The sequence below is a fragment of the Chlorella variabilis genome (assembly GCF_000147415.1).
Source record: "Chlorella variabilis unplaced genomic scaffold CHLNCscaffold_2, whole genome shotgun sequence".
Lineage (NCBI taxonomy): Eukaryota > Viridiplantae > Chlorophyta > Trebouxiophyceae > Chlorellales > Chlorellaceae > Chlorella > Chlorella variabilis.
Genome location: NW_005435086.1, coordinates 438,059 through 463,031, shown reverse-complemented (window position 1 = coordinate 463,031; position 24,973 = coordinate 438,059). Strand labels below are relative to the sequence as shown.

General features: G+C 68.6%; 6 protein-coding genes across 6 annotated transcripts in view; 3 read left to right on the top strand and 3 right to left on the bottom strand.

Moving 5' to 3' along the window:
- Positions 1-140: 140 nt before the first annotated feature.
- Positions 141-3,156, bottom strand: CHLNCDRAFT_29451 (hypothetical protein). Its single transcript, XM_005851041.1, has 9 exons — positions 2,984-3,156; positions 2,710-2,804; positions 2,553-2,598; positions 2,196-2,388; positions 1,783-2,013; positions 1,490-1,532; positions 1,168-1,257; positions 834-938; positions 141-579 (listed from the first exon to the last, which is right to left on the bottom strand). The coding sequence occupies exons 1-9, from the start codon at positions 3,135-3,137 to the stop codon at positions 442-444; spliced, it is 1,095 nt and encodes a 364-aa protein (XP_005851103.1). The 5' UTR covers positions 3,138-3,156; the 3' UTR covers positions 141-441.
- A 1,517-nt stretch (positions 3,157-4,673) lies between these two features.
- On the bottom strand, positions 4,674-6,148 carry CHLNCDRAFT_137649 (expressed protein; the record flags this gene model as incomplete). The annotated part of the gene is made up of 5 exons (XM_005851040.1): positions 4,674-4,946; positions 5,078-5,335; positions 5,567-5,775; positions 5,893-5,963; positions 6,069-6,148. 5 exons carry the CDS (start codon positions 6,146-6,148, stop codon positions 4,674-4,676), a joined length of 891 nt encoding a protein of 296 aa, XP_005851102.1.
- A 997-nt stretch (positions 6,149-7,145) lies between these two features.
- CHLNCDRAFT_137648 (expressed protein) lies at positions 7,146-8,497 on the bottom strand (the record flags this gene model as incomplete). Its single annotated transcript, XM_005851039.1, has 5 exons — positions 7,146-7,357; positions 7,563-7,629; positions 7,798-7,866; positions 8,110-8,290; positions 8,406-8,497. 5 exons carry the CDS (start codon positions 8,495-8,497, stop codon positions 7,146-7,148), a joined length of 621 nt encoding a protein of 206 aa, XP_005851101.1.
- A 323-nt stretch (positions 8,498-8,820) lies between these two features.
- Positions 8,821-12,986, top strand: CHLNCDRAFT_137647 (hypothetical protein; the record flags this gene model as incomplete). The annotated part of the gene is made up of 9 exons (XM_005851336.1): positions 8,821-8,871; positions 8,979-9,054; positions 9,215-9,372; positions 9,474-9,569; positions 9,725-9,773; positions 9,958-10,037; positions 10,152-10,444; positions 11,234-11,498; positions 11,700-12,986. 9 exons carry the CDS (start codon positions 8,821-8,823, stop codon positions 12,984-12,986), a joined length of 2,355 nt encoding a protein of 784 aa, XP_005851398.1.
- Positions 12,987-13,386: 400 nt separating this feature from the next.
- CHLNCDRAFT_137646 (hypothetical protein) lies at positions 13,387-17,046 on the top strand (the record flags this gene model as incomplete). Its single annotated transcript, XM_005851335.1, has 6 exons — positions 13,387-13,559; positions 13,680-14,137; positions 14,330-15,605; positions 15,919-16,009; positions 16,142-16,315; positions 16,546-17,046. 6 exons carry the CDS (start codon positions 13,387-13,389, stop codon positions 17,044-17,046), a joined length of 2,673 nt encoding a protein of 890 aa, XP_005851397.1.
- Positions 17,047-17,711: 665 nt separating this feature from the next.
- CHLNCDRAFT_137645 (hypothetical protein) overlaps positions 17,712-24,973 on the top strand; it is a gene marked incomplete at both ends in the record, with an annotated part of 9,735 nt that continues 2,473 nt past the window's right edge. The window contains 18 exons of the mRNA XM_005851334.1: positions 17,712-17,855; positions 17,946-18,416; positions 18,559-18,951; positions 19,123-19,467; positions 19,574-19,872; positions 20,016-20,119; positions 20,256-20,755; positions 20,845-21,835; positions 22,521-22,605; positions 22,785-22,851; positions 23,040-23,079; positions 23,251-23,312; positions 23,479-23,542; positions 23,688-23,761; positions 23,934-24,008; positions 24,136-24,196; positions 24,361-24,491; positions 24,756-24,854. Coding sequence (XP_005851396.1) covers positions 17,712-17,855; positions 17,946-18,416; positions 18,559-18,951; positions 19,123-19,467; positions 19,574-19,872; positions 20,016-20,119; positions 20,256-20,755; positions 20,845-21,835; positions 22,521-22,605; positions 22,785-22,851; positions 23,040-23,079; positions 23,251-23,312; positions 23,479-23,542; positions 23,688-23,761; positions 23,934-24,008; positions 24,136-24,196; positions 24,361-24,491; positions 24,756-24,854 — 4,005 coding nt within the window. The remainder of the gene's footprint in view (positions 17,856-17,945; positions 18,417-18,558; positions 18,952-19,122; positions 19,468-19,573; positions 19,873-20,015; positions 20,120-20,255; positions 20,756-20,844; positions 21,836-22,520; positions 22,606-22,784; positions 22,852-23,039; positions 23,080-23,250; positions 23,313-23,478; positions 23,543-23,687; positions 23,762-23,933; positions 24,009-24,135; positions 24,197-24,360; positions 24,492-24,755; positions 24,855-24,973) is intronic.

The following is a 24,973-nucleotide window of genomic DNA, read 5'->3' as shown; positions in this document are numbered from 1 at the left end:
GCCCAAGCCCCCTCCGCCGCGCCCCAAGCCTCGCCCGCCGCCCCCCACGCCTCGCCCGCCGCCGCCTAGGCCCAAGCCGCCGCCCAGGCCACGCTAAACCTGGGAGCGTGCCGGCACGGCAGATATGCTGATTTTGCACTGGAACATTGTGCATTAAACCATTGTTGTGTTGAGGGCTTGTTGATTTTATTCAAAGATGGTTGCTGTAAACACACGGATAGAAGGAATGAAATGGTTCGTTCTCAAATCAAAGCTCTTGGAATCGTCTCGGAATCGCAGTCTGGTCAATCCAAGGTGCCTGCCAGTTGAGGCACGCAGGGCAGCTCCCAAGGCGCTGGTTGAGGCAGTGGCGCGCACAAGACAGAGCGTGGGGCCTGGTGATGGAGCGTGGGGCCTGGTGACAAGGCCCGCCTGCCGCTGTTGTGCCGTCTTGCTGCTCACTCACCACGCCTCAAAGGGTGCACCCGTGCTGGGGGGCACCCTGCTGCTGACGGCATCCAGCTCCGCCACCTGTGCATCAGTCAGGCGCCAGCCCAGCGCCCCGGCCGCCTCCTCCACCTGCTTGGCATTCTTGGCTCCCTGCCAACAAGGAACACAGAGGGACGCGCGGCCGGGTGAGCAGCAAGCAGGCATAGCAGAGGCAGGTGGGGCTTGGTACCCGCATGTGCCCCACCCAACGTGCCCCCGCAGCGAGCAGCAGCGGCAGACACCCAACCTGCCGCGCAAGATTGTTGCAGCAGCATCGGCAAACCCCTGGCCGCCTGGATGCATGCCTGAATGCAATCTGAAGCCACGCCGGGATGGCTCCTGATTGAATTATTAACTTTACTCACCGGGATGGGCAGCGCCCCCTTGCACATGGTCCAGTTAATGGCCACCTGGCCCAGCGTCTTGCCGCCCTGCTCCTCGGCCACCGCCCGCATGCAGTCCAGCAGCACCTGGCGCAGCAGGGTTGCGAGGGAGCTTGGGAGTGAGGCAGGAGGTGAGGGCAGGGCAGGGCAGGGCAGCGAGGCGGCTACGAGCGGCTGTGGAGCAGCAGAGGCGAGGCGGCAGGCAGGGCAGCAGGCCAGGCAGCTGGCAGGGTGGGGCGGGGCAAGGGAGCAGGCCAGGCAGCAGGCAGGGCAGCAGGCGGGGCCAGGGAGCAGGCAAGGGAGCAGGGCTCCCCACCTGTACCGAGCGGTACCGGTCCTCAGTGAACAGCTGGGCGCGGGGCCCCGTAGGGCGGTTGTCCTTGCTGTACTTGCCCGTCAGCAGCCCCTGCACACCAAGGCAGTACAGCCGAAGTACAAATCACGCGTCCCGCCCATTCTCTTCTTCTTCGTCTTCGCCTTCTTCTTCTTCTCGGCGGGCTCATGCAGCCCGGCATGTGGAGATGTGCGTGCGCAGAGCTGGCAGGGTGCCCGCCACCCGAGCAGGGCACCCTGCCACACGGTGGCGCAGCCGCTCCTGCACACGCACGCAACCGGTGCGGTGGGAGCTTGCGGCGCACCTGGCACAGCGGGCTGTAGGCCACCAGTGTGGTGCCCGTCTCCCTGCAGGCACGCAGGCGGGGCGGGTAGAGGGCTGGGCTGGGCCGGGGAGGGCAGCGGGCACGCGCGTAAAGGGCGCCGTTCACGGCGCCGCGCAGCGTTCCCGCCCCCGCCCCTGCCCCTGCCCTACCCCCTCTACGCGCCGCACCACAGCCACCACCCACACCCGCACCACACCTGCACCCGCACCACACCTGCACCCGCCACGACAGGCAAGCAGATGGGAGGGAGGCACACGCGGGCCCCGCCGCACCTGCAGGCCTCCATGACGCCGTTGGCCTCCGGCTTGCGGTACAGCAGGCTGTACTGCACCTGGTTGGAGCTGAGGCAGGTGCCGCGCGCTGCCAGCACCGCCGCCGCCTTGCGCGTGCGCTGCTCATTAAAGTTGCTGGCGCCCACCGCCTGCGCCAGGCCCTGCTCCCACACCAGCGCCAGGCCTTCCAGGTAGGCGTCGTTGGCCCAGGTGTTGAGGAAGAAACCGGGCCTGCAGCCAGACCCACCGGGCTCAGCGTTTCAGGCCAGGGGGCCGCCAGGCAGCGCTGCTGAGAGGGCGGGGTGGAGTATGTGGGGTGGCTGGCTGGGGCAGGCAGGCAGGCAGGCGAGCAGCGGGCGCCGGGCAGGCAGGCGGCTCGGCACGCCGACCGTCCAGCCTGAGGCGCGGCCCACCAGTGCTGGATGTAGAGTCCCATGCGCTGCAGGCCCAGCCGCTCGAGGCTCTTCCTGCACGCCCCCACCAGGCTGCCCGGAGTCTGACGCCAGGGCAGGGGCGCAAACTTGGTGGCGATTGTGGGCGAGGTGCCCGTCTCCCGCATGAACTGCCCCACAAACTCCTCCGACAGACCAAAGCCGTAGACTTCGGCTGCAGGGGGGTGTGGAAGACGGGTGGGTTGCACAGCAGGCAGGGGCAGGCGGGTGAGGGGCGCAGATGTGATGCCAGCTTTCGGTGGAGTGTGTGCGATGAGAACGGCTGGTGACCGCAGTGAGGCGCGCGCCGCTTGTTGTTCTGGCGGGTTGGGAGCTCACCCGTGTCAAGGAAGTCAATCCCGGAGGCGACCATGGCCTTGTAAGCCTGCGCGGTAGCATGCGGGGCGCAGCTTGGCTCAGCGCCGGGCTTGCAGGATGCGGAGCAGGCAGGCTCGATGCGGGGCCGGCGCAGCGCAGGGCGGCTGGCAGCACCCACCGTCAGGTTGGAGGGCCTGTCGATGTCGCTCTGCCAGTAGCGGGAGCGGTCTCCCCAGCTCCAGGCTCCCAGGCCCAAAGAGGACACCTCTAGGCCTGCAGAGCGGCACACAAGCAAGGTAGCGGCGGCGGCGGTGGGTGACTTGGCGTTGCGGCGGTAGCCCAGGGAACCATCACAGCCAACCGCAGGCCTCGCCGCTGCTGTGGATCGCACGGGTGCAGCGCCTGCGGCGGCAATTGAGAGGCGCAACAGGCTGGGGAAGCACGGTGTTCACCCGACTGGCCCAGTTGTGTGCGGTCCTTTGCTCCAGCGGCCACGGCGGCCTCTGTGGCGCTGCTGCGCACGATCAGAGCGCGCCGCCTGGGCCGTGCAGTGGCGGCCACTGGCACGCAGGGTTGTGGGGTGGTGACCAGCGTCTTGGACTGCATACTGCACAGATTCTGGGCCCGAGGGGTATATGAGGATTGGTTGAAGCCCCCAGAGGTTCTCAGGGCATGCCCAGCCTGCTGCGCCCCGCCGCCGCCCTGCTGGCGCCGTGCCCTGCCACGCGCACAGGGCCCCCCCACCCAAAGCCGCTGATGAAATCCAATATTTACACTGTGTGTCAGCTCCTGGACGGCTTTAGTAGGAGATGGTAATTAGTAAAGGGCTGTGGCACCAGGTGGAGTGGCAGGAAACAAAAGCGACCGTAGTGTACAGAACGGCTTGTGACGTGCGACAATACAAGCAGCGAAAGAAGGACCAGCGAACAGAATAATGAAAGAGGGGAGGGGCCAAAACCGCGCTTTGAATAGAGGGGATTGGGGGGGCTGCAAGGGGTGGGTGGGGGGCGGTAGGCTTGCTCGCGGCAATGCCAATGCCGTGCAATCGGTGCGGGCACGCAATCAAGCAGAGCAGAGGCGGGGCGCGCGCAAGCCGGCTTATGCAAAACGGTTGCACGCGCCCCAAATCCGAATGAGAATGGGGGGCGGTGTGGGGGTAAGGGAGTCCATCTGCGCCGCAGGGGCTGCATGCGCCCGGGCTGGGGGGCTGGCTCATACCGGTGCTGCATTCCGGTGCGGCATTCCGGGGCTGTGCATGGCTGGGCGGGGCTGCGTCGTGGCCTGCTCGCCGCCGCCTAGTAGGGCGGGCGGGGGAGGGTGGGCTAGTAGGGCTGGCAGGGCCGCGTGCGCCAAGGCAGTGTCAGCAGGAGGCTGAGGAAAATAGCCTCCCGGGGGAAAAGGGACACTGCAGAGGGGGGTGGTCATGCGTGGCTTGTGCGTCTGCGGCATGCATGGCTGCATGCGCTCTTGCGGTGCCGGGCGGCAGGCAGGGGGTGGGGGGGATGGCCAGGGCCCACAGGGAGGGCAATACGGTGTAAGTGGGGATGCGCAGAAATGAAATAGAATCATGAAAGGGGTACATGCGCTGGGGTTGTGGGGTGCGTGTGCGTTTTGGACGAAGAGGCGGGACATCCAATGGAACGAAGACGACAGGTGGGCATTTAGTAGGGCCGGCGGCGCGAGCCGCGGCAGCAGCCAGACGGAAGACAGCAGGTGGGGAGCGTAATATCAAAGTTGACAACACACACGGCGCCGCCATGGGCGGGCCACTGGGTGTGGAGGAGGCACGGGCCTCGCACCACGCGCGCCAGCTGCCCATGCAGCAACCACCAGGCACAAGCACGGCGGCCGCATGCACGGGGCCGCCAGAGCGCAACGAAATGCCAAGAGTTCTCAAAGGAAAACAGAGGCCGGGGGCCAGGCAGGCAGGCAGGCGGCCTCGTCCGGCGCGGCCTGAAGGGAGGAGCAGCAGGCAGGCACGCGCGTCAGTCAGTGGAGGAGCCGTGCAGAGGAGCGATGCAGAGCTTTCGCCGCGTGCCGAGGTGCGGCTGCCAACAGGCGGGCCGATGCATGGCTGCCACAGGCGGGCGCCGCCCTTGCGCACCTGCGCTGGCGGCCCATCCGGTGATTAGTATCTTCTTCTCAGACAAAGCTGCTGCCCTCCAGCTTGACGGCCGGCGGCGCGTGCTCGCCGCCGTGGCCGTGAGAGCCGTAGCCGTTGCGGTGCTGCGGCTGCTGCTGCTGCTGATGGAACACGGCGCCCAGGCTGGGCAGCATGGAGTGCTGCTGCTGGTGCGCGTGGTGCTGCTGGTGGTGGTGGTGGTGGCCGTTGCCCACCGGCACCAGCCGCTCCTGCACCGGGTCCAGGGGGCCGTGCCCCTGCTGCTGCTGATGCGCCTGAGGCTGCTGCTGCTGCTGCTGGGGGGCCCGGCTGCTGGGGCGGCTGCTGCGGGCTGCGCGTGCGCGTGGTGCTGCGCGGGCGCGCCATTGCCCTGGCCCTGGAAGTAGTGGTGGGGCGCCAGGTGGGTGGCCTCGCTGCCCGCCACCTGCTGCGCGCTGGGGTAGACATTGGAGTGGAAGAGCAGCTCAGGGCCGCCCACGTGGTGGGCATCCAGGTTTTGCACCAGCGTCTCTATGCGGCACGCCTCCGCCTTCTTGCTGCGCTGCGTCGACTCGGCCTCGCTCGTCAGCCGCTGCTTCACCGCCTGCCGCCGCACCGCCTGCTCCCAGCTGCTGGAGGTGTGCTCCGTGGTGGTGGCCGCGGTCAGCCCCTGCGCGCTCTCCGTCGTCGTCGACATCTGCTGCTGCAGGCGGGAAGGGTCGGCGGGGGGCGCAGGCGGCGGGAGGCGTGAGTGGGCGAGGGGGCGCAGGCGGCGGGCGGGGCTGGCAGCCGCGGCCAGGCCGGCGTGCGCAGCTGGAGCGAGGCACGCGAGGCTGCGAGGCTGCAGCCGGCAGGCGCGGGCTGCCGTGGCAAACAGGCGCCGGGCTGGGGCCGCCAAAGTGCGGCGGCTGCGGGCGCGCGGCGGGGCACGCACCTGGCGCTGCCGCTTGGCGGCCTGCCGCGGCGCGCTCTTGCCCGCGGAGCAGCCCACGTGGTGCTTGCCGGGGCGCAGGTCCTTGCCGCACTTGGGGCAGAACTTGAGCTCTGTGCCGTGGCCGCGCTCCTTGCCCGAGCCGCGCACGTCGGGCGGCGCCCGAAAGTGCACCTTCAGCCGCCAGAGCTCGGCGAAACTGCGGTTGCAGCCTGCAGGAGCGCAAGGGTTGGGCATGCTCAGGGGCCCGGGAGGCGAATGGGGGCGGTTGGCGGCCGCATTATCTGGAGGCCCCACAGCCAGTAAAACCAGGGCAGCTGCAGCAGGACCATGGGCTGCTGCGGCCCCAGGCCCCTCGCTCGGCGCTCCCATCGCCTCACCAGGGTGCGGACAGTAGAACCTGCGGGCAGGGAGGCGGGAGGGAGCCAGGCGCTGTGCAACCCCCCAGTGCCGTCATCCGGCAAGCCGTGCAGCGCCCAGGCCCTCCCGCTGCCCCCAGCCTCACCTATCAGGGTCCGGTCCGGTCACTATGCGCGCCTTCTCCTCATCCGTGGGCGGCTCGGCCCGCTTGCCGGTGTTGGGCATCCTGGGCTGCTGCTGGGCGGCCCTCTGAGGCCCCTCGCCGGCTGAAAACGCTTCCTGGAGCCCTTGGGAGGCTCCAGAGGCGAAAAAGGCCGAGTCTTGGGCTGGCCACTCGCTGCTCGCCAGTGCTGGGGCTCTCCGCTGCCTACCGCCTGGCCGACGTTTGCTGGGCTGACTGGCCCCGAGGCCGTCCCCACAGCCCGAAAAGGCGGGTCTTGAAGCCGCTGCTCCCCAGGCCACCGCAGGCCAAGTCGTGCTGGTGCTGCAGCCTCGCCGGGAGTATGTCCACAGCTGATCGTGGCGCCGAGAGGTGTGAGGTTCGCTATTTTGGAGGCCGCGAGCGTCCGCGCGGTGGCTGTGACGCTGTCCCCAGCGCTGGCTCGCCAGGGTCTCAGGCTGGCCAACGCCCCTTGCTCCCCGTCGGTGCCAAGGCACATTGTGCAGATCCGCGCTCCCTGGGACCCGCACGATCATTGCCCAGCATTTGAGCGGGGGTATGGGGTACGCGGGGCCCAGCAACCCACGCAACGACTGCCGCGCCTGCCCAGCGCCCCCCTGGCTAGCCGCGCCCCCCTGTCGACTCTGCGGGGCAAGAAGCGCGCTTGTGGTGTCGGAATGGCCTCTAGGGAGCCGTGTGGCGGCCGCAGGGCGGCGAGGGCCCCAACTGGCGGCGTGCGCCGGCGCCTCCTCTGCCGCGTGAAGCTGCGAATGGCTGATGAAGAGGTAGGTCGCAGGGTGAGGCTGCTAGCCCCTATCTATGGCACGGGTAGACCAAACCAAGCAGGCAGCCGAGCAGCGCGGGCAGTGCTGTTGGCCAGCAACCGGGCAGAGCCGCGAGGGCGGGCCGTCCGGGCGACGGGAGAGTGGTGGAGGAGGCGCATGCAGCAGTACCAAGTCGAGCAAAAGTTGATGGCCAAGGGTGGAGGTGGCATGCGGGATGTGGTGCCGTCAGGCATGCCACGGGCGCGGCAGGCTCGCTGCACGCGGGCGCCGGGGTGCCTCACAGCGGCGAGGGCTTGTAGGGCGCCACGGGGGCGCTCTGAAACGACGCGCCCTCCCGCCAGTAGCTCACGCCCGCCACCCGCCGCCCGCCGCGCTCCTCCACATCCACCGACGCCCGCGCCTGCCCCTTCTCTAGCTGCTTGCCGTCGCCAGACACGCGATAGGTCAGCAGGTTGGGGTGAGCCTCCAGCAGCGTCACCAGCGCCTTGCCTGCGCCAGCAGGACGTGTGCCAGCAAAGCGGGACGGCGCCCGTCAGCTGCTGCCCGGCTCAGCAGCTGGGCATGCCAGGGCAGCATGCACCTGCCCAGGTATGTGGGCCGCAAGCATGGCACGGGACAGAAACTGGGTTTCCTCCTCTGAAGCAGCCTGGCCCGGGCCATTGCGAGCCGCGCACTCTGCTGCCCCAAACCTCACCGCTGGCGCCTTGCCGCTGTGCATACTCCACCACAGCACGCATCGCATCCACCGGCTGCCCAAGGATCTGCAACAGCGTGTCGGCAGCAAGACGGGGAGTCGGCCCTTGCCCACGTCTCAGGAGCCTGGCAGCAGTGAGCTGCCGGAGCGCACTGCGGTGGCTTGCTGTCCCGCCCGCCCTGCCCGCCAGCCTCCACGCATCCATGCCCTCGAGCACGGCTCCCGCTGCCCTCACCAGCTTGTTGATTGACACCATGTTTTCCACAGACTTCAGGGGGATCTCCAGCGACTCCAGGTACGACACCTGCACCCGCCAGGAGAAGCGCAGGCTGGCGCGTTTGTTGAAGCTGAGCAGCGGCAGTGCACAGGGGTCCCCGCAGCGGCAGGGAGGCAGAGGCGCATTGCCGCCTGCTGCACGCAGATGGCTTGCCAGCATACAGGCGACCCCCGAGCCCGTCGTGAGCTGTCTGGCCAGCGCATTCCTGTCTTTGCCGCTCCCAACACAGCGGTGGCGGCTGCGCTCCTCGCGCCCAAGCGAGACACGCACCGCTGCCTCGATCTGCGGCACGCTGGCCTGCAGCTTGCGCTTGATCATCTCGCCAGTGACGCCGTCGATCCAGGCAAGGTCCCATCCGCGCGCCAGCAGCGCCTTGCGCACTGCCGCCGGGCTGCTCAACTCCGCCTGCAGGTCGGTCGCCACGGGGGTGTCCACGGCGCGCACCACCAGCCTGCAGGCACGCACCCCGGTCAATGTCGCGCTCAGCCAATGGACAGGGGAGGCCCTCAGCGTGCGTATTCCAGCAGGCAGAGACGGAGGATGACAGGAGCCTGGTGGTGTCGCACCTTGCATGGCCAATGCGCCGGCGGGCTTGGAAGCTATGGGTCAGGCATGGCTGCCGGGCCACCAGGGGCGCCACCGCCGCTGCGTAGGCCATCGTCGAGTGGAAGTGGTGCTTCTGGAGGCGTGCCCGCTGTCTCCTGGGCAGGTGGCGATGGCGTCGATCGAATCTGTGATGCGCACCGCCATGATGGCCTCTGAGCAAGCGTCTTCTGCAACCCATTTGCCACTGTGTCATTTCAGGCGGCGCACGAGGAGGTCATCTTCCGCAAGGAGGCACCGTTGCATCATTGCTTATCGACAAAGGCACGTGCACGCCTGATCACCGTGTTTGAACCTGCCCACTGCCCCCTGCTCACAGCACTTCCACTGTGGCGTCGCTTAGGGCGCCTTGAGGCAGCCCCAGTGACAGGGGAACCAATGGTTAGAACGGTTGAGCTCGACGCAAGCGTGCCAGGGTTCAGGGCCCAGGTCGGTGGCGCGGCAGCCGGGCGGCCACTTGCTCCAGAGGAGTGTGGCCCCCATCCACCTGCCCCGGCATCTGATCCTGCATGCTGTCTTGCCGCCTGCTCGCGCAGGATCTGTTTGAGCTGGTGTATGGCGGTGGCGGCGCCTTCTTGCGCCACTTCCACAGGCTGGTCAACAAGGACCCAGGTGGGGCGCAGCCAGCCAGGCGGCTCGAGGCACATCTGCTCAGGCTGCTACATGGCGGGATGCGCGTCAAGCTCGCCGCCAGCAGCAGCCCGTCGACCGCCACTGGATGCTGCTGGCAGCAGGCAACTGGCCATGCCTGGCCCGCCGCTCCCTTCCGCAGATGCGAGCGTGGGGGAGTGGGATGGCGACCAGCGGACCGTCTCCTTCACCACCCCCGTGGACGCCCCTGCAATGATCAAGCGACTGATCGGCATGGACGTCATACGGGTGGTGGAGACGCAGCGGCGTGCCTTTGGGCCCGACGGCTCCGCCACGCTCGTGAGTCGTGTCGTGCCGTGGCGACAACTGCACGTGCGCTCCATGTCTGTTTGGCTTGTCCTGATTTCATGCCTGGAGTTCGTGCTGCCATTTGATTACAGACCAGCGAGCCGGTGCCAGATATGCCCGGAGGCGCCAAGTTCTCAACCCTGGCGGTGCTTGCCTTCAGCGACGCGCCTGGCGGCAGCGCGTGTCAGGTGGGCGGGGCAATACCCCTGCTGCCCCTGCTGCGTGCTTGTGCAGCGCAGCATCGCTAGGCATGCTCTTTGGCGCATGGCTTGGTATGGGGGTGCTTTCCCTGGCTGGCGTGAGGCTGAACCAGCGCTTTAATCACTGGCAAACCTTGCTGCAGATACGTGCAGTGGTCACTTGCACCGCTGGGGGGCCGTACGGCCTGACAGGTGGGCGGGTGCAAAGCATGCAAACGCAGCAGAGCAGTGGTTGGTGCGCTGACCGTGCTGCGCTGCGCTCCTGCGTGTCCGGTCGCCTTTGCCCAGGCGCTGCTCCCCGGCTTGCCTCCTGCTCTGCCCTTGGCTACCTAGTGTTCCTCTCCCAGAGTGCCCGGCCTGGCCCCATGCGCTGCAGGGACCATCGAGTCGTTCATGGCTGAAGCTGGAAAGAAGTCTCTCCAGGACTTCCTGGATGCAGTCCAAGCATATGCGCAGGTGGGCGGCACCAGGCTATGCATCTGTGGGGTGTCTTCAGGGGGCGCCCCTGTTGCCGGCCAGCTGCCAAAGGTGCCTTCTTGCGCCACCTGAACGCCCTTCATTCCGGTGCAGGCCCCAGAAGCGGCGGCAGCGGCAGCGGTGGCAGCGGTGCCGCAAGTGCCGACAGCAGCAGCAGTGACAGCATTGCCAGTAGCAGCAGCGGTGGCAGAACCACCAGCTGCTCCAGCAGTAGCAGCAGCGCCAGCAGCAGCAGCAGCAGCAGCAGCGCCAGCAACAGCAGCAGCAGCAGCCGGGCAGCCGGAGGAGCAGTTTTATGATGCTCTGGAGCTGCCGCAGCCGCAGCTGGCGCCCAGTGGGGATCGGCTGCTGTATGAGCAGACAGTGCTGCTGTACCTGCGCTACCTGTGCCACAGTGGAGACCAGAGCATACGCCTGCTGCAGGCAAGCATTGCAGGCAGCAAGCCTGCTTGGGCGGGCTGCTGTGCTGGCCCGGTGCCGCGCTGGCGTGTGCACAGCCCTGCAGGCAATTGCGCTGCCACTGACCTGTCCTGCACTTGGTGGGAGCAAGGTTGTGATGCCCTGCGTGCTCCTCTGCTGGTGCAGGAGCTAGTGATGCAATTACGCTTGCTTCAGGGCGCTGTGGCGCAGCTGGAGAAAGCAGAAGAGGAGCGGCAGCGACGCTGGCGATGGCTGCCAGAGCTGCCAGAGACTGTCAGCACACGCAAGGTGCTGCTGGGGGCGGCCCTGCTCACCAGCTGCTCTGCCACTGCGGCCCTGATGTGGAGCAGCTGGCGAGCTGCTCCTCTGCCTCGGCGGCGGTGACGTGGAGCCGGCAGCACTACGGCAGGGTACAGCAGACACAGGGGTCTGATTCAACAGGCCACGCATCATCCCTGGTCTCCACTGTATCACTCTCTGCTGTGTAATTGAGCCCGCTAGAGCCCACAAACACACGCCTGGCTGCACTGCCTTGGCCTGGCAGCTCACTCTCGCACTCCTCGCCCCAGCTAGCACATGACACGCCTTGAATGCTGCAAGGAAAGCAGAATGCTGGTGTCGCAAGCCCCTGGGCGCGTTGCCCATCGTGTGTGGCATTTCTCGAGGTGCGCCGAGGGCGCCTTTTCGCTGCCCTGCACTCACTTTTAGCTGCTCTGCATCATGGCAGGATTTCCATTTGATGTCGTGGCGTGCAGGACGCGCTGGGGGCATTGCGCCGCCACCTCCGCCGCCGCCTGCGATGCTGCGGGGAGCAACCCGGTGCAGCACTCTGGCCCCCCACGGCGCGTGGCTGTGATTGGAGGCGGGTTTGCAGGTCTGGCTGTGTCGTGGCACCTGCTGGCTGCGGCCCGTGCAGCTGGCGCGCCCATGCAGCTGCAGCTCTTTGATGCCTTTGGGCTGGGCGCGGGCGGCAGCGGGGCGGCGGCGGGCCTGCTGCACCCCTACACGCCCCGGGGCAAGGTGGGCCTGGCATCCACGCCCATCGGCTGGACTGGCAGCTCGCCAGCAGTGGAGGCAGCAGTGCCTTGCATCATCAGCAAGGCGGATGAACTGCTAGAGAGTTCAGCCCGCTCCCGCTGGTCTGCCCCAGAGCCGCCTCGGCTGCTCGCCTGATGTCAACATGCGCCCGCTTCCTTGCACCTAGCCCCGCTTCCGCTGCAGATGCTGTGGCGTGGGCTGGAGGCGTTCCAAGAAGCAACCGCCCTGCTGGCGGCAGCAGAAGCCGCAGCGGCTGCGGCTGGGGCGCCAGCAGCGCGGGCAGCCGGCATCAGGCAGCCGTTTGCCTGGCGGCACGGCATGCTGCGCCCCGCGCGGTCCGCCAAGCAGGCCAGCGACATTGCTCGCTTCCTGCAAGCCGACCCCGGGGCGGCAGCAGCCACCCGGGCAGAGGCGGTGACCGATGCTGCGGCCCTGGCGGCGCTGGTGCCGGGGCTGCAGCCCCGGCAGCTGATGCCTGATGAGCAGGCGGAGCCGGCGCCAGCCGCAGGAGCAGCAGCGGGACGGAAGCAGCGGCGTGAGCAGCAGCACCGGCAGCAACTGCAGCAGGAGCAGCAGGCGGCGGGGAGGCCAGCGCTGGGACTGATGGTGCAGGGGGGCGCCACCGTCCACCCCGCCAGCTACATGGCGGCGCTGTGGCTGGCCTGCGAGCAGGCGGCGGCGCAGGCCGGTGCAGGCGTCACCGCCACGCTGTCGCGGCAGGCGGTGCCGTCTCTGGCGCGCCTGCAGGCGGCGGCGGGACCCTTTGATGCGGTGGTGGTGGCGGCGGGAGCGGCTATTGGAAGCATAGATGAGCTCCGGGGGGTGCTCCCGCTGGAGCTCTGCCACGGGTATTCACTCGACATGCGACCGGGCGGCAGCGGCAGCTGGGCCCGCAGCGACGAGGGCGGCAGCAACGAGGGCGGCAGCGAGCACCGCGGCACCAGCTACCCAGCGGGCGCGCCCAGCCTGCTCGGCTCCCCCTACCTTGCGGCGCACGGCGGCGACAGCCTGGTGGTGGGCGCCACGAAGCGGTATGGCCTGAGTGCTGCTGAGGCCTTTGAGCAGTGCAGCCGCCCGCTGGAAGGCGACCCTGCGGCTGCGGCGGCCGCAGCAGGCGCGCTGCTGCCGGCGGCGGCCCAGCTCTGGCCGCCGCTGGGCGGGTGGCGGGTGGAGGCTGTGCGGGCGGGGGTGCGGGCCCTGCCCACGCGGGGCGCCGACGGCTCGATCCCTTATGCCGGCAGGCTGCCCCTGGGACTGGCAGGCACCGAGCAGCAGCAGGAGGAGCAAGGGAAGCAGGTGTGCCAGCAGCAGCAGCCTAGCTGCTGGGTGATTGGGGGCCTGGGGGCCCGCGGCCTGGTGTACCATGCCTGGCTCGGCAGGCTCGTAGCGGCGGCGGTGCTGGCGGGGAGCGAGGGCGGCCTGCCGCGCGAGCTCCTGCGCTGGAAGCAGCAGGCGGCGGGAGACGGGTAGCCGAGCAGCGCGTTCATGTTTGTTTTTGCTTAGGACCCTCCATGTAAGCTCCTCTGCTGTGATATGGTGACCGCTGCCATCCCAGGATAGGGAGAGCGGCGGCATCGGGCGGGGCGCGCTTTGCGTGCACGGCGGGGCGCGCCAGCTTGGCCCCAAAGCTCCATCCATTGGCATTCGTATAGTAATTTCGTTCCACGTTCTGGTTTTGTTTGCGATAGAGCTCTTGCCTCCATCGCCTGGGCGGTTGCTCCCGAGCCACGTTTCCCTGTTGAGCGCCGTCTGAGAGCCACCTCTCAGTGGGACACTCATTCGACCGCACACGGAGGCGCCAGGAACGGCCGCCACCCGGCGCTTGGTTGAGACTCTCACGGGGCCGCCGCCGCCGCACCAAGCCGCCGCGATGGCCGCCCAGCCGTTGATCCTGCAGCTGCGGGGCCTCCACGCCGCCTTTGCAAGGGTGGCTCCCTCCGAGGAGGCAGTCGAAGGCATGCAGGAGAGTGCACAGAGCCTGGTTGCCATTGCCCGCGGCTGCTCCCTCACGGTTGATGCCTTCGACACGCCAGAAGTGCACAGGTGCGGCGCCCCCAGCGCGGGCGCCCCGCTCCCATCCCAGCACGTGGCTTGTTGTCGCCGCCACGTGCCTCACGCGTGCCGTCGCGCCTCCCCTTGCCGTCGCGCCTGCCTGCGTCGCAGGGCTGTCGTCGGATTGGCGAGCCGCCTGGAGGCCTTCAGCGCCGTGGCCCAGCGGCCTGGGCAGCCGCATTGGGCCATGCATCAGGTGTACGTGGGCTTGATGGTCCTGGACGTGGTCGCCAAGGTGGCCTTGCAGCTGCAGCTGAGCGTACAGGACAGGCAGCGCATGGCGGGCGCCGCGGCGCTGGCCCTTGGCGCCGGGCTGCGGCGCTTGGAGGAGACGTATGCCGAGGTCGTCGCGATGCGAGGTAACCCGCTTGGGCTGGAGGCGCTGGAGGAGGAGGCGGGCAAGCACGTACTCGTGATCGAGTCCCTCGTGCTGCCGCTGCTGGAGCCCAGCGTGCACCCGCAGCAGGGGGCGGCGGCGTTTGCGGCCGGCGTGGGCAAGCCCGCCGCCATCGTCCCCTGGCTCGCCGCCGTCTGCCGGGCGATGACGCTGGCTGCCACCGGCCCGCACAGTGAGCCCGCCGCCCGGCCTGCCGGCGCTGGCACGCCTTGCCGTGCGCCGCCGCCGCCGGGCAGCTCGAGCCACTCGAGCTGCCTGCCGGGCTGCTGCTGCCGTGCGGCACCCTGCGCTCGCCTCACGCCCCTCTGCCCGCGCATCTGTCCTACCCCGCCGCCCTGCCCTCCGCTCCCACCTCTGCCTGCAGCCATGCAATTCCCCATACTCGCGCGCTGCCTGGGCCTGGTACTGCGCCTCTCCCTGCCTCCCTTCCGGGAGCACAGCCGCCTGCTGGCCTCGACGCCAGACGCCCGGCAGGCTGTTGCGGCCTTTGTGCTGCACACGTGCCTGCCAGCGCAGGCGGCCATCGCCACCCGCGAAGCCGCCCACCTGGCTCGAGACCTGATGGGGTGGCCGGCAGCCGCCCCGCGCCCGCCATCCGCCCTCGGCGCGCTGCCCGGCACCTGCCGCGTGATGGCGGCCAGCCTGTCGGCGATGCTGTCAGATGGCAGCCTGCTCCCAGCCTTTACCAGCTGCCTGAGTGGGCCGGGCAGCATGCAGCTGGCAGTGCAGCAGGCACTCAGCATTGCGCTGGCACTGCCCGTCAGCCAGCCAGAGGACGCCGGACTGCTCGGATTCTGCTTGGCCCACAGCCTTGCTTCATCAGTTGTGGAGAGCATCTGCTCAGTTGTACGGGGCCAGCCGACGCCCAGCCCTAGCCGCCCCAGTGCCGGTGGCGGACCGGCGGGCAGCAGCAGCAGCAGCAGCAGCAGCAGCAGCAGCGCCGGGCGCGGCCCAGAGGAGTGCAGGCTGCAGCAGCAGCGCGAGGCAGCCTGGGAGCTGGTGCGTGCGCTGCCTGGGCTGGCTCAGGCCATGGCGGCAGTGGCGGCTGCTGCGCGGGCGGAAGAGGGCAGCGCACGGCTGCAGGACCCTGCGGCGTATCTGTGCAAGCACTATGGCCGGTGCCTCCCCCTGCTGGATTCCTTGGCAAAACGCGAGGCCTCGGCTGAGCACCTGTCAGAGTGGCTGGATGCGGCAGATGCAGGCGCCCGGCTCGCGCCGCTGCTGATCCATCTGGATGCCAGCTGGCGCCAGCTGGAGCCGGCGCTGAGGCCTGAAGCGTTTGGCGGGGCGGCGCACCTGGCGGCGAGGCTGACGGTGTTTATGTGGGACGTGATGGCAACTGTAGCCGCCCCTGCTGACGCAATAAGCGATCAAGCACGGGCAGCCTACGCCGCCCAGCCGCGCCAGCTGGGGCAGCTGCTTGAGAGCAGCTGCCGGCTGGTGCACGTCCCGGTGTCATCGTCAGCAGCGGCAGGCTCGGCCCTGCCAGCCATGTGGGCAACTGCCGAGTTTGGGGAGCCTTCTGAGCACCTGCCGACTGCCGCAGCCGGAGGCTGGCTGGCGCTGCTCAAGGCGCTGATGTCTCAGTTCGTTTGGACCCTCAACATGCTGGCGCCGCACGTCAAGGCGGGCGCGGCCAGGTGCGTGCATCATGCATGAACACCAGCGGCTTGCTGCCAGCGTACTGTTCCTGGCTGCATTCTGGTGCGCTGTGCGATAAGGCACTTCCGTTTGCCTGCCCGCCCCGCCCGCCTACAGCGAGCGCTGCGTGCAGGGGATGTGCGCAGCGCACAAGGAAGCCCTGCTGGCAGTGCTAGCCTGCGCAGCCAGGAGCCTGCCCAGCGCGCAAGGGAGCCCCTCGGCGCAGACCCCGACGCAATCACTGATGGCTCTAACAAGGGCAGCACGCAGCGGCGCGCTGCCTGCCATCTGTCCCGCCGCTCTTGCTCGTAGCCTGCTCCAAGTGGTGGCAAACTGCCCGGCGGCAGCGGACCGCGCCCTGCTGGATCTGCTGCGAGAAGTGCTTGCGGCGGCATGTGGGCAGGTGCGTGCCTGAAGCGTGCCCTGCAGCATGGCATCAAGCATAGCTGCAGCATGGCATCAAGCACACCTCAGCTGGGTCGCCCTCTCCCACCTCTCCTGCGATGCCCTACAACACCCCAACTGCCCTGCGCAGAGGGATCAAGCCGAGGCTTCCCATTGGGTGTGCATGCTCGGGGTGGTGGTGCGTGCATCCAGGCGGCACGCGCACCTGGCGGCATGCCTCACCACCACTGGCGTGCTGGCTATGCTTCTGGAGCAGGCTGCGGTTCTGGACGAAGAGGGCATCGGGGATGAGACCACCGGGACGGTGAGTTGTTCGCTCTGATCAGATGTTGGGCACGTGCCTCGTTGCCTTGGCCCATCCATGTTGCACACACGCCAATGGATGCTGAGCCATGCGCTGCGCCTGCATGCACGCCGCAGGCGTATGCTCTTCCATGTATCTGTGGACAAGCATTGCTGGTGCTTGACAAAACGGCTGCCAGCCTGCTGTGTGCTCCCGGCGGCCCCGGAGCCGGCACTCCTCCCGGCCTGGAGCTCAGCAGCAGCGGCTCCGCTGGCGCCGGTGGCAGCAGCGACAGCGGGGGCGCAGGCGGCAACAGCGGGCCTGCCGAGCTGCAGGCCTGGCAGCAGCGTCTGGCCGCGCCAGGCGTGATGCAGCGCCTTCTCGACATTGCCGCAGAGGACAGCAATGAGCCGGTGATGCCGAGGCAGGAGGCTGAGTTTCTGGGGACGCTGTTGCCAGCTGCTGCTGATCTTGCGGCGCTGCTGCTGACGGTCTGGGAGCAGCAGCCAGGCAGCAAGGCGCAGATGGCCGTGGAGCTGTCCCTCGCGTCGGCCACCCGCAGCTGTGCCAACCTGCGCTGTGCCAACCCGGCGACAGTGGGCGGCAAGCGCAATCCAAGGTGCTCCGGCTGTCGCACGGTGCGCTATTGCTGTCGCCAGTGCAGCGTGGCGGACTGGCGGCCGCGCCACAAGCTGGTGTGCAAGGTGCTGGCTGCTCAGCAGCAGGCAGAACAGGAGGCGGCGGCGCCCTGACGGCAGACCAGCAAGGAGCTCCAGATGTGCACAATGCCCGATGATTGTGTTGCGTTCTCAAGAATTGTGATTTATAAGTTACCAGCTGTAAACCCACAGCTATGTTGCCAGAGGCCCCAACGTGTGCAACACTGCCGACTGGGCAAATGAGGCGTGACGTGGCGTGGCGACGTGGAGGCCGCGACGTGGCGGCGTTTGTGGCAGAGAGACACTAGCTCCATTCTCTCGTGTGTCATTCTTCTCCTTCTTCTTCCCGGCAGTTCTTTTTGCCCCGATCGGCTTATTTAGAGTTGTCAGTGAAAGCCACCCATGTCATTCGCACGAGCCTTCCAGCGCAATCGGCTCCTGCAATATCTAGTTGCCGCGGCGTGAGCAGGGTTTGGGCTGGGGGGCGGGGTGCGGGTATCGGCGGCGGCGGCAGTGGCGTTGGCGGCGCACGGGGTTCGTCGCTGATCTGTCGTCGCTGATCTGTCGCAGCAATTTGTGCTCTTCTTTGTCCACGCTCTGCAGGGTGGGAGTGGGCAGCGGAGTGTACCTCTTCAATGAGCCGCTCAAGCAGCATTACGAGCAGCAGCAGCACCAATTAGCACAGCAGCAGCAGCAGCAGAGCCAGCAGGCCCTGGCGCCGGCAGCCACTCGCTCCCAGCAGTAAGCAGCCATCCAACATGTCGGCTACCCTGGTCCCGCCGCTGCAGCAGAAGTGCCTGCACGTGCTGGCCTCCTCGCTGGTGGGCCATGCCACCTGGCAGCAGCGCCTCGGCGGCTTGCAGGCAGGTGTGGCCGCCCTGCCGCAGGAGCTTCGCCTGGAGGTGAGAACCCCCATGCGTTGGAGGGGCAGGAGCACACAGCAATGAACAGGGCAGCTTAGGTCACACATTTCAGCCTTTCCTGTCCTGCAGCTGCTGCTGGTGCTGGCGGGATGGCAGCTGCTGGATGATGCGGCATGCAGCCTGCTGGTCGGGTCATTTGCTGGCAGCAGCCAGGGCAGCATCCTGGCAGGCGCAGCCTGCGTCAGCCTGGCTGGCTGCGCCCTGCTGCGGGGCGCCAGCCTGGCCAGCCTGTTCTGCGCCCCTCTGGCCCAGCTGCACACGCTGAGCCTGAAGGGCGTGGCGCGCCTGACGGACGCTGATGTGGCGCTGCTGACTCAGCGCTGTCCCGCCCTGCGGCGACTGGACCTCTCAAAGTGCCTCCAGCTCACGGCGGCAGCGGTGGCAGCGGTGGCGGCCGGCCCGGCGGCGCCCCGCCTGCAGGCGCTGGCCCTGGCGGGCTGCTGGCAGGTGGCTGCGCTGCCGGGGCTGGACGCGTGCCGCGGGCTCACCTCGCTCAACCTTAGCGGCTGCTGGCAGCTGACAGAAGCCTCAGTGCAGCAGGTTGGTCTGCCGTCGCACTTGGTGTGTGTGTGTGTGTGTGTGTGGTGTGCCCGTGTGTGTGTGCGCGCGCGGCGCTACCGAAGCCCTGACCCAGCCACTGCCTGCCTTTCCCTGGTGCCCGTATCGCTGGCATGCTCTGCAGGTGCTGGCTGGCACCCCGCTGCTCAAGGAGCTCAGCCTCGCCTCCTGCGCCCAGCTGGGGAGCGGCATCCTCGTCAGCGTCTCCCTCCCCGCTGTCCCGCAGCCGGCGCTGCTGCCAGCGCCAGAGCGCCTGCAGCCGCAGGGGGCCGCGGCCGCCGCGCCATTTGTGAGGCGGCAAAACGGCGAACTGGCGGCAGGGGCAGCAGCACACGCAGGCGAAGCGCACGCCTGGGGCGAGGCGGCGCAAGGGCTGCAGGAGCCTGCCGCTGTGGTTTGGGGTGGCGAGGCTGAGGCGGAGGATGAAGCGGCGGCAGCAGACCAGGAGGAGGAGCACGGCATAGAGGAAGCTGCCGAGCGGCTGCAGCTGCCTATTGACGGCGTGGCCTTGCCGCGGGTAGAGCCGCCGCCTGCTGATGGCTGGCCCGCCCTGCCAGGGGATTGACATCCCCTGTTCGGTGCCGGACAGATGTTCTGCTGCCTCGCTGCATTGAGTCACACTTGGTACCACAAGTCCACGCCTCACCCCGCTTCACGCCGGCCTCCTCCACGCCCTGCCTGCCTGCAGCTGCGCAGCCTGGACCTTTCCGGTACCGCCGCCAACGACTGCCTCCTGTACTGGCTGGCGCAGCGCTGCTGCGGCCGCCTGCAGAAGCTGGCGCTGGGTGGCTCACAAGTGACGGGGCTGGGCCTCTCTGCCCTGCTGCTGGCCAAGCGGGCTCTGCTGCATCACCAGCGCTGCGCCGCCAGCCGGCCCAGCAACGATGCAGACGCCGTTCCCGCGCCAGCGGCGGCAGCCGAGGCGCCAGCGGGAGTGCTGGCGCTGCTGGAGCTCGCCGCGGCAGGCACGGCGGCATTCTCGGCCGCAGCGCAACATCACGCGCTCCCGGCAGCCCAGCTGCAGGCTGTGCAGGTGTGTTTGAAAGGCGGTCCCTTGGCAGCTTTGAACTTGAGCCCTGTTGTGCTGCTAAGCGCCGTGCTGGGTGGGCTGTTTGTTGTCGGTTCCCTTCCTTTCGCAGAGACAGTGGGAGGCGTCGCAAGGCGGCGGCCTGCACCTGCACTTTGCTAGCAGTTTCGGTGACGGCAGCCTCGGCAGCAGCCCGCTGCCTCCCCCGCTGGTCTGGAGCCTGCTGTCGCCGCCGGCAGACGTCAGCTGCCTCTACTGCCAAGCCGCCCACGCGGCTGCCTGGCCTCCTAGTAGCCCTGCAGAGGTGCTGGCGGCGCTGGGCCCAGCGTGCCTGTCCCAGCTGCAGGCGTTGGATGTGGGCGGCAGCGACGGCACGGGCGCTCTGGCTGAAGTGATTGCCGCAGAGTGCAGGTATGGCGTGGCGGTGTGCTCCTGCCGGTTGGCCGCCTCTTGTGCTGCTGCTGACACCTGCCAAATGCGTGTGCAGATGCACACCCGTGCCCTGCGCCTGCGAGCACCCCTCTTGCCCTTCCTGCCTTGCCCCTGCCTCGCAGCTCCCTGCAACGCCTGCGCCTGGCGGGCTGCACCGGCCTCAGCGACGCCAGCCTGGCTGCCGTGCTGAGCCGCCTGCCGGTGCTGCGGGACCTGGATGTGTCTGGTGAGCTTCAGCTGTAGCTCACCATGCTGCTCTGCGCACTGCTGCTGGTGGTCTTATTCTCGCATGGTTTGCTTCTCCCTGGCGGCAGCAGGATCCCATGGCGCCCTGCCTGTCCCTTCCCCGCGTGCTGGCGCAGGCTGCACCGGCAGCCGCGTGTGCCGCCCAGGCTCCCGCTTCCTGCGCCACAAGGCGCCCCGCCAGCAGCTGGGCGGCGTCACGGACGCCTCGCTGCGCCTCCTGGCCCTCCGCCCTCCACTGCAGCTCGACGGCGCCTCGGGGCCAGCGGCAGCGGGAGCTGCGACGCCAGGCAGCGCTGCGGCAGATGCGTCGCAGGCACCCGCCGCTCTAGTGGCCCTGAATGCCGGCGGTCTGTCCATCACGGATGCTGCCCTGGCCAGCCTGGCAAGCTGCTCAGCCCTCACCAGCCTCGTGTTGCGCTGCTGTAAGCGCATCAGCGACAGCGGCCTGCTGCAGCTGCTGTTGCACTGCCCAGCATTGGCCAGGCTCGACGTCGGCGGCTGCTCCCAGCTGACCGCCGCGGGGTTTGGCTGCTACACGCCGTTCGGCAGCCAGCCGCGGCAGCCTGGGGACGGCAGCACAGCAGGGACACGCACGAGCGGCAGCAGCGGGGGGGCGGTGCTTGGGGGGAGCAAGCAGGAGAGCAGCTGGGCGATGCCGCAGGGTGGCAGCGGCAGCCGGACGTCCCCCCCTTCGGTGCTGCTGAGGCCAGCCACGCAGAGGCTCAGCAGGGTCAGCAGGCCCAGCTGGCGTCGTTCCGGCGTGTGGTGTCCACCGCTGCGGGTGTGCAGCTGCAGCGGGCGGCGCTGCCCAAGCAGGCCTGCACCCGAGAGGTCCTTGCCTGGCTGGCGGGCCAGGCTAGCAGCAGCAGGGGCGGCAGCAGAAGCAGAGGAGACGGGGATGCAGGCAGCGGCAATGCCACCTGCCGCAGCAGCGGTGGCGGCAGCGGCGGCGGCGGCGGCAGGGGGCCGGCGGGCTGCTCGCCTTTGCAGCGCCTGGAGCTCGCCTCTTGCGCCGCGCTTGCCGAGGCAGATATCCTGGCATTGGCAGCCTGCTGCCCGCTGCTCAAGTCGCTGCAGCTGGGGGCCGCCGCGGCGGCAGCCGGCAGCAGGCTGTGTGCGGCGCTCGCAGAGCACACCCGCCTTCTCACCCGGCTGGCCATCGGCGGCGCCAGCTTGGCAGATGCGGACCTGGCGGCGCTGCTGCACGGCCTGCCAGCCCTGCAGCATCTGGACCTCTCGGGCTGCCCCTCCCTTACCGGCTCGGCATTCAGGCAGCAGCTGGCAGAAGCAGAAGCGCAGCGAGCGGCTGCAGCGCAGGGCGTGGCAGGTCCTGGCAGCGGCAGCCGCGGCGCCGGCAGGGCGGGCGATGGCGGCTGCTTCCTGCTGCGCACGCTGCGTTTGGAGGCGTGCCCCGGCGTGGACGATGCCGGCGCGGCGGCAGCGGCAGCCTGCTGCCCACACTTGGAGACGCTTTCGTTTCGGCAGTGTGCACGTGTGACGGCTGCCGCGGCTGCCGCCGCCCTGGCCTCCTGCCGCAACCTTCGCCAGCTGCTGCTGGGCGGGACGGGCGTGGCGGAGTGCAGCGCACTGCCTGCCTCGCGCCTGGCGCCAGGCGCCAGCGCCCTGACCCTGGTAGAGCTGCCCGTCCGCGCCGGCCGGTGGGTCCCCGCCTGGCAGCAGCTGCTGGGCTGCAGGGGTGCGCCCAAGCTGCTCCTGAGGGACTAACCGGCTTGAATGGGTGGAATCCTGGCTACAGCAAGCACCCCTTCTTTGCATTTCATAATTTTATGCGGTAGCGACACGCAGACACCGCAACACTTGGGTCGAGGCATTGCAGTGCGGTGTGCGGCACCGGGGCGGGGGGACCGGCCCGGGCCGGCATGGGCTCAAGTCGCTGTGCTTGGAACACACAAGCAAGTGATTTCAAGAAACGTTGCCAGAAGTGTGCAGGTGAGCATTGTGAGGGGTGTACCACAGGAGGTATTGGCTTCATGGGCGGGGGATGGGCAGCGTGCGGCGGGCGGCATGCTGGGACCACCAGATGGGCTCACCCATTTGAGCGTCCCTGCATCCATCGACGCTCGATCTCTGCTTCTTGCCGCGATTGGTGGCTGGACCCCAGTCGCCCAGCAAGCAAGGAGGGAGGCCGCGCAGAGCAGCCCGGCCGGCCAATTTCAGAGCAGAGGCTCAGAGAGGCGCCAGATTTTTCTCACAGCTGCAGCACACGCTACAGTCATCATTGATGCAGGCCAGCGCCCGTCTAGCGGCCGCTCCCCAGTCGCAATACCCTAGCAACCGGCGCCGGCCCCAGGAAGCCAGGAATGCGCCTCCAGCTCGCCCATGGGGTGCGGCACGCAGTGCTAGATCGCGGCGGCTTGCAGACGATGTGTGCGCCCCGCCCGCCGCCGCTGGCGCCACCGGCAGCAAGGGGCGGGGCGGCGAGGCGCTGTCTCAGGAAGACTATGGGTGAGGTTCTGTGGGACAGGCTGCCTGCTTTGTGGATGAGACGAGGAGGGGAGCTGCTGTTCTGCTGTGCTGCGACCAGGCCCAGGCGCTTCCGTAGGCTGGCCTGTGTGGGCAACGCCCCCACCCATGCATGCCCACTCGCAAACAGGGCAAAACCACGGACCCCTCCCCCCCTGCAGCTTGTTCGTGCGCTTCCTGCACATGGCATCGCCGTATGTGGCGGGGCACCGCGGCCGCACGTTTGTTGTGACCATCCCCGGCGAGGCGAGCAGGGCACAGCTGGCGCCAGCGAGGCGGCGCCGCATGCATGCCGGGGCAACAGCGTCTGCCGGCAGCAGCTGAGCAATCCCTGCACGTGGCTGCCAGCTCGGGTGGCGGTGGGCATCAACTCAGCCACCGCCTGGCCCTGTTGTGCCCCGCATGCGCGTGTGCAGGTGGTGGCGAGCCGCGACCGCCTCTACCCCCTGCTTGAAGGTGAGAGAGCGCACTGGCCGAGGCACGACCGCACTGCCACTCCTCCTGTTTACTGCAGGCCCCTGCCATGGAATGATCGCCTTCGTGGGCACTGCTGCTATCTGTACCTAGTGCTCATGCCGGTGCCGGCTGCCTCCTGCCTGCTGAGCCGTGCTGTCCCTGCTGCTGCAGACATCCTGCTGCTGCACGGCCTGGGGGTCAAGCTGGTCATTGTGTGCGGCGCGCACGCGCAGGTATGGCCCCGCAGCTGGTGTGGTGTCGTGCCGTCGGCGCTCATTCGCAGAGGCAGCCGGCGGCAGCAGCAGCGGCGGCGGGTGGGCTGGGGTGGGCTGGAGATGCCTCGCTGCCTCGCTGCGGCTGTGTGCCCACTGCCGGCACTGGAAATTGCTCCCTCTGCAGATCAGCGAATACCTGCGGGCTCGGGGACGGGAGCGGCAGCTGGTCGGCGCATACCGTGTGACAGGTGCAGGGCGGTCTGGAGGGGCTACCTTCCCAGCCTCCCATGTCGCCCATCCTCACCCTGCCAGCGCCCTGCTGCATCGATCGCATCCGGCCAAACCAACCGCTGCGCCCGCCCCTCGCTCCCGCACGCCTCTCGCTACTTGCAGATGAGGTGGCGATGCAAGGAGCCATTGAGGCGGCGGGCACCACCACCACCGTCGTGTCTGCGTTCCTGTCAAAGGTGATGCGGAGCAAGCGTGCATGTGGCGGCCTGCCCCACCACAAACCGCCACGCGCCTGCCGGCTGTCCTCGGCTGCCTCGCCAGGCCCACACGCACACGCCACCCTGCGCTGGGAACCGTTGCGCGTCACAACTTACCTGCCAATTTGCTGTGCTGTGCTGTGCTGTGCAGGCGCCCAGCATCCCCGTCGTGCGCCGCCACGCGCGCAGCGAGGGCGGCCAGTTCCACTTTGCCCCCGCGGTCCAGGTGGGCGCGGCGCTCCCTGCTGCTGGCCTGCCGCGCCGCAGCAGCCTGCCTGCCTGTGGGCCCGTGGGTCGGTACGGGCCTTGCCTCACTGTTGCGGCCGCAATGGCCCCTCCACCTCTCTCCGCAGGTCGTGAACGGCAACTACGTGACAGCCAAGCGGCGAGGCATCGTGAATGGGGTCGACTTTGGTGGGTTCCTCTGCTGGGCTGGGCTTGTTCGCTGCCGGCATGCCACCGGGATTCACTGCTTATTTCGGGATTTCGGCGAGTGACACCTCTGATGCCTCTGATGCCGTGCGCTGATCCCCGCTGTGCCCGCTGCGCTCCCTGCCTCTCTGGACGCTCCACTGCAGGCCAGATGGGCATGGTGCGGTTTGTGCAGCGCAGCGCCATCGAGCAGCAGCTGGCCGCGGGCAACCTGGTGCTGCTGACAAACATCGGGGTCAGCAGCTCAGGAGAGCTGCTCAACTGCAACGCCTTTGATGTGAGCTGCGCTGGGGTGGCCAGTGGGGCGGACGCTGGGGTGGCGGGGAGGGCATGCTGGTGGGTGGCCGCCCGCGCCGCCTGGCTGCCGGCAGGCTGGCAGCCGTGGGGCCGGCGGCGCAGCGCACCGCGGCGGGCGCCCGCTTCCTGCAGCCGGGGCGTCTTGCGCTTTGTCACCTTTCAGCCCGCATCTCCCTGCAACCCCACACCCGAATCCAGCAAAACCGCCTGCCCCCTGCACCACGCCTCGTGCCATGCCCCGCAGGTGGCCACCCACGCCGCCACCGAGCTGCGGGCAGACAAGCTGCTGATCATCACGGGAGAGGATGTGCGGGCACTCAGCCTGCCCCACTACCTGCCCCTGGTGAGGCTGCACCCGTAGTGGCCGGCTGCATCCGTGGTAGTGGTGGCGTGGTGGTGTGGTGGGCGGTAGTGGGTGGGTGCCGGGGCGGGTTGGCTGGTGGTGTGGACCGTGTGGTGCAT

What these genes read in the sequence shown, in the direction of transcription:
- CHLNCDRAFT_29451 (XM_005851041.1), bottom strand. Translation starts at nt 3,137, where the DNA reads ATGCAGTCCAAGACGCTGGTCACCACCCCACAACCCTGCGTGCCAGTG. An exon ending in GGACTCTACATCCAGCACTG is followed by an intron (nt 2,014 to 2,195) that starts GTGGGCCGCGCC and finishes GTCTGGCTGCAG; the next exon opens with GCCCGGTTTCTTCCTCAACA. An exon ending in AGGGGGCGCTGCCCATCCCG is followed by an intron (nt 580 to 833) that starts GTGAGTAAAGTT and finishes CCTTGTTGGCAG; the next exon opens with GGAGCCAAGAATGCCAAGCA.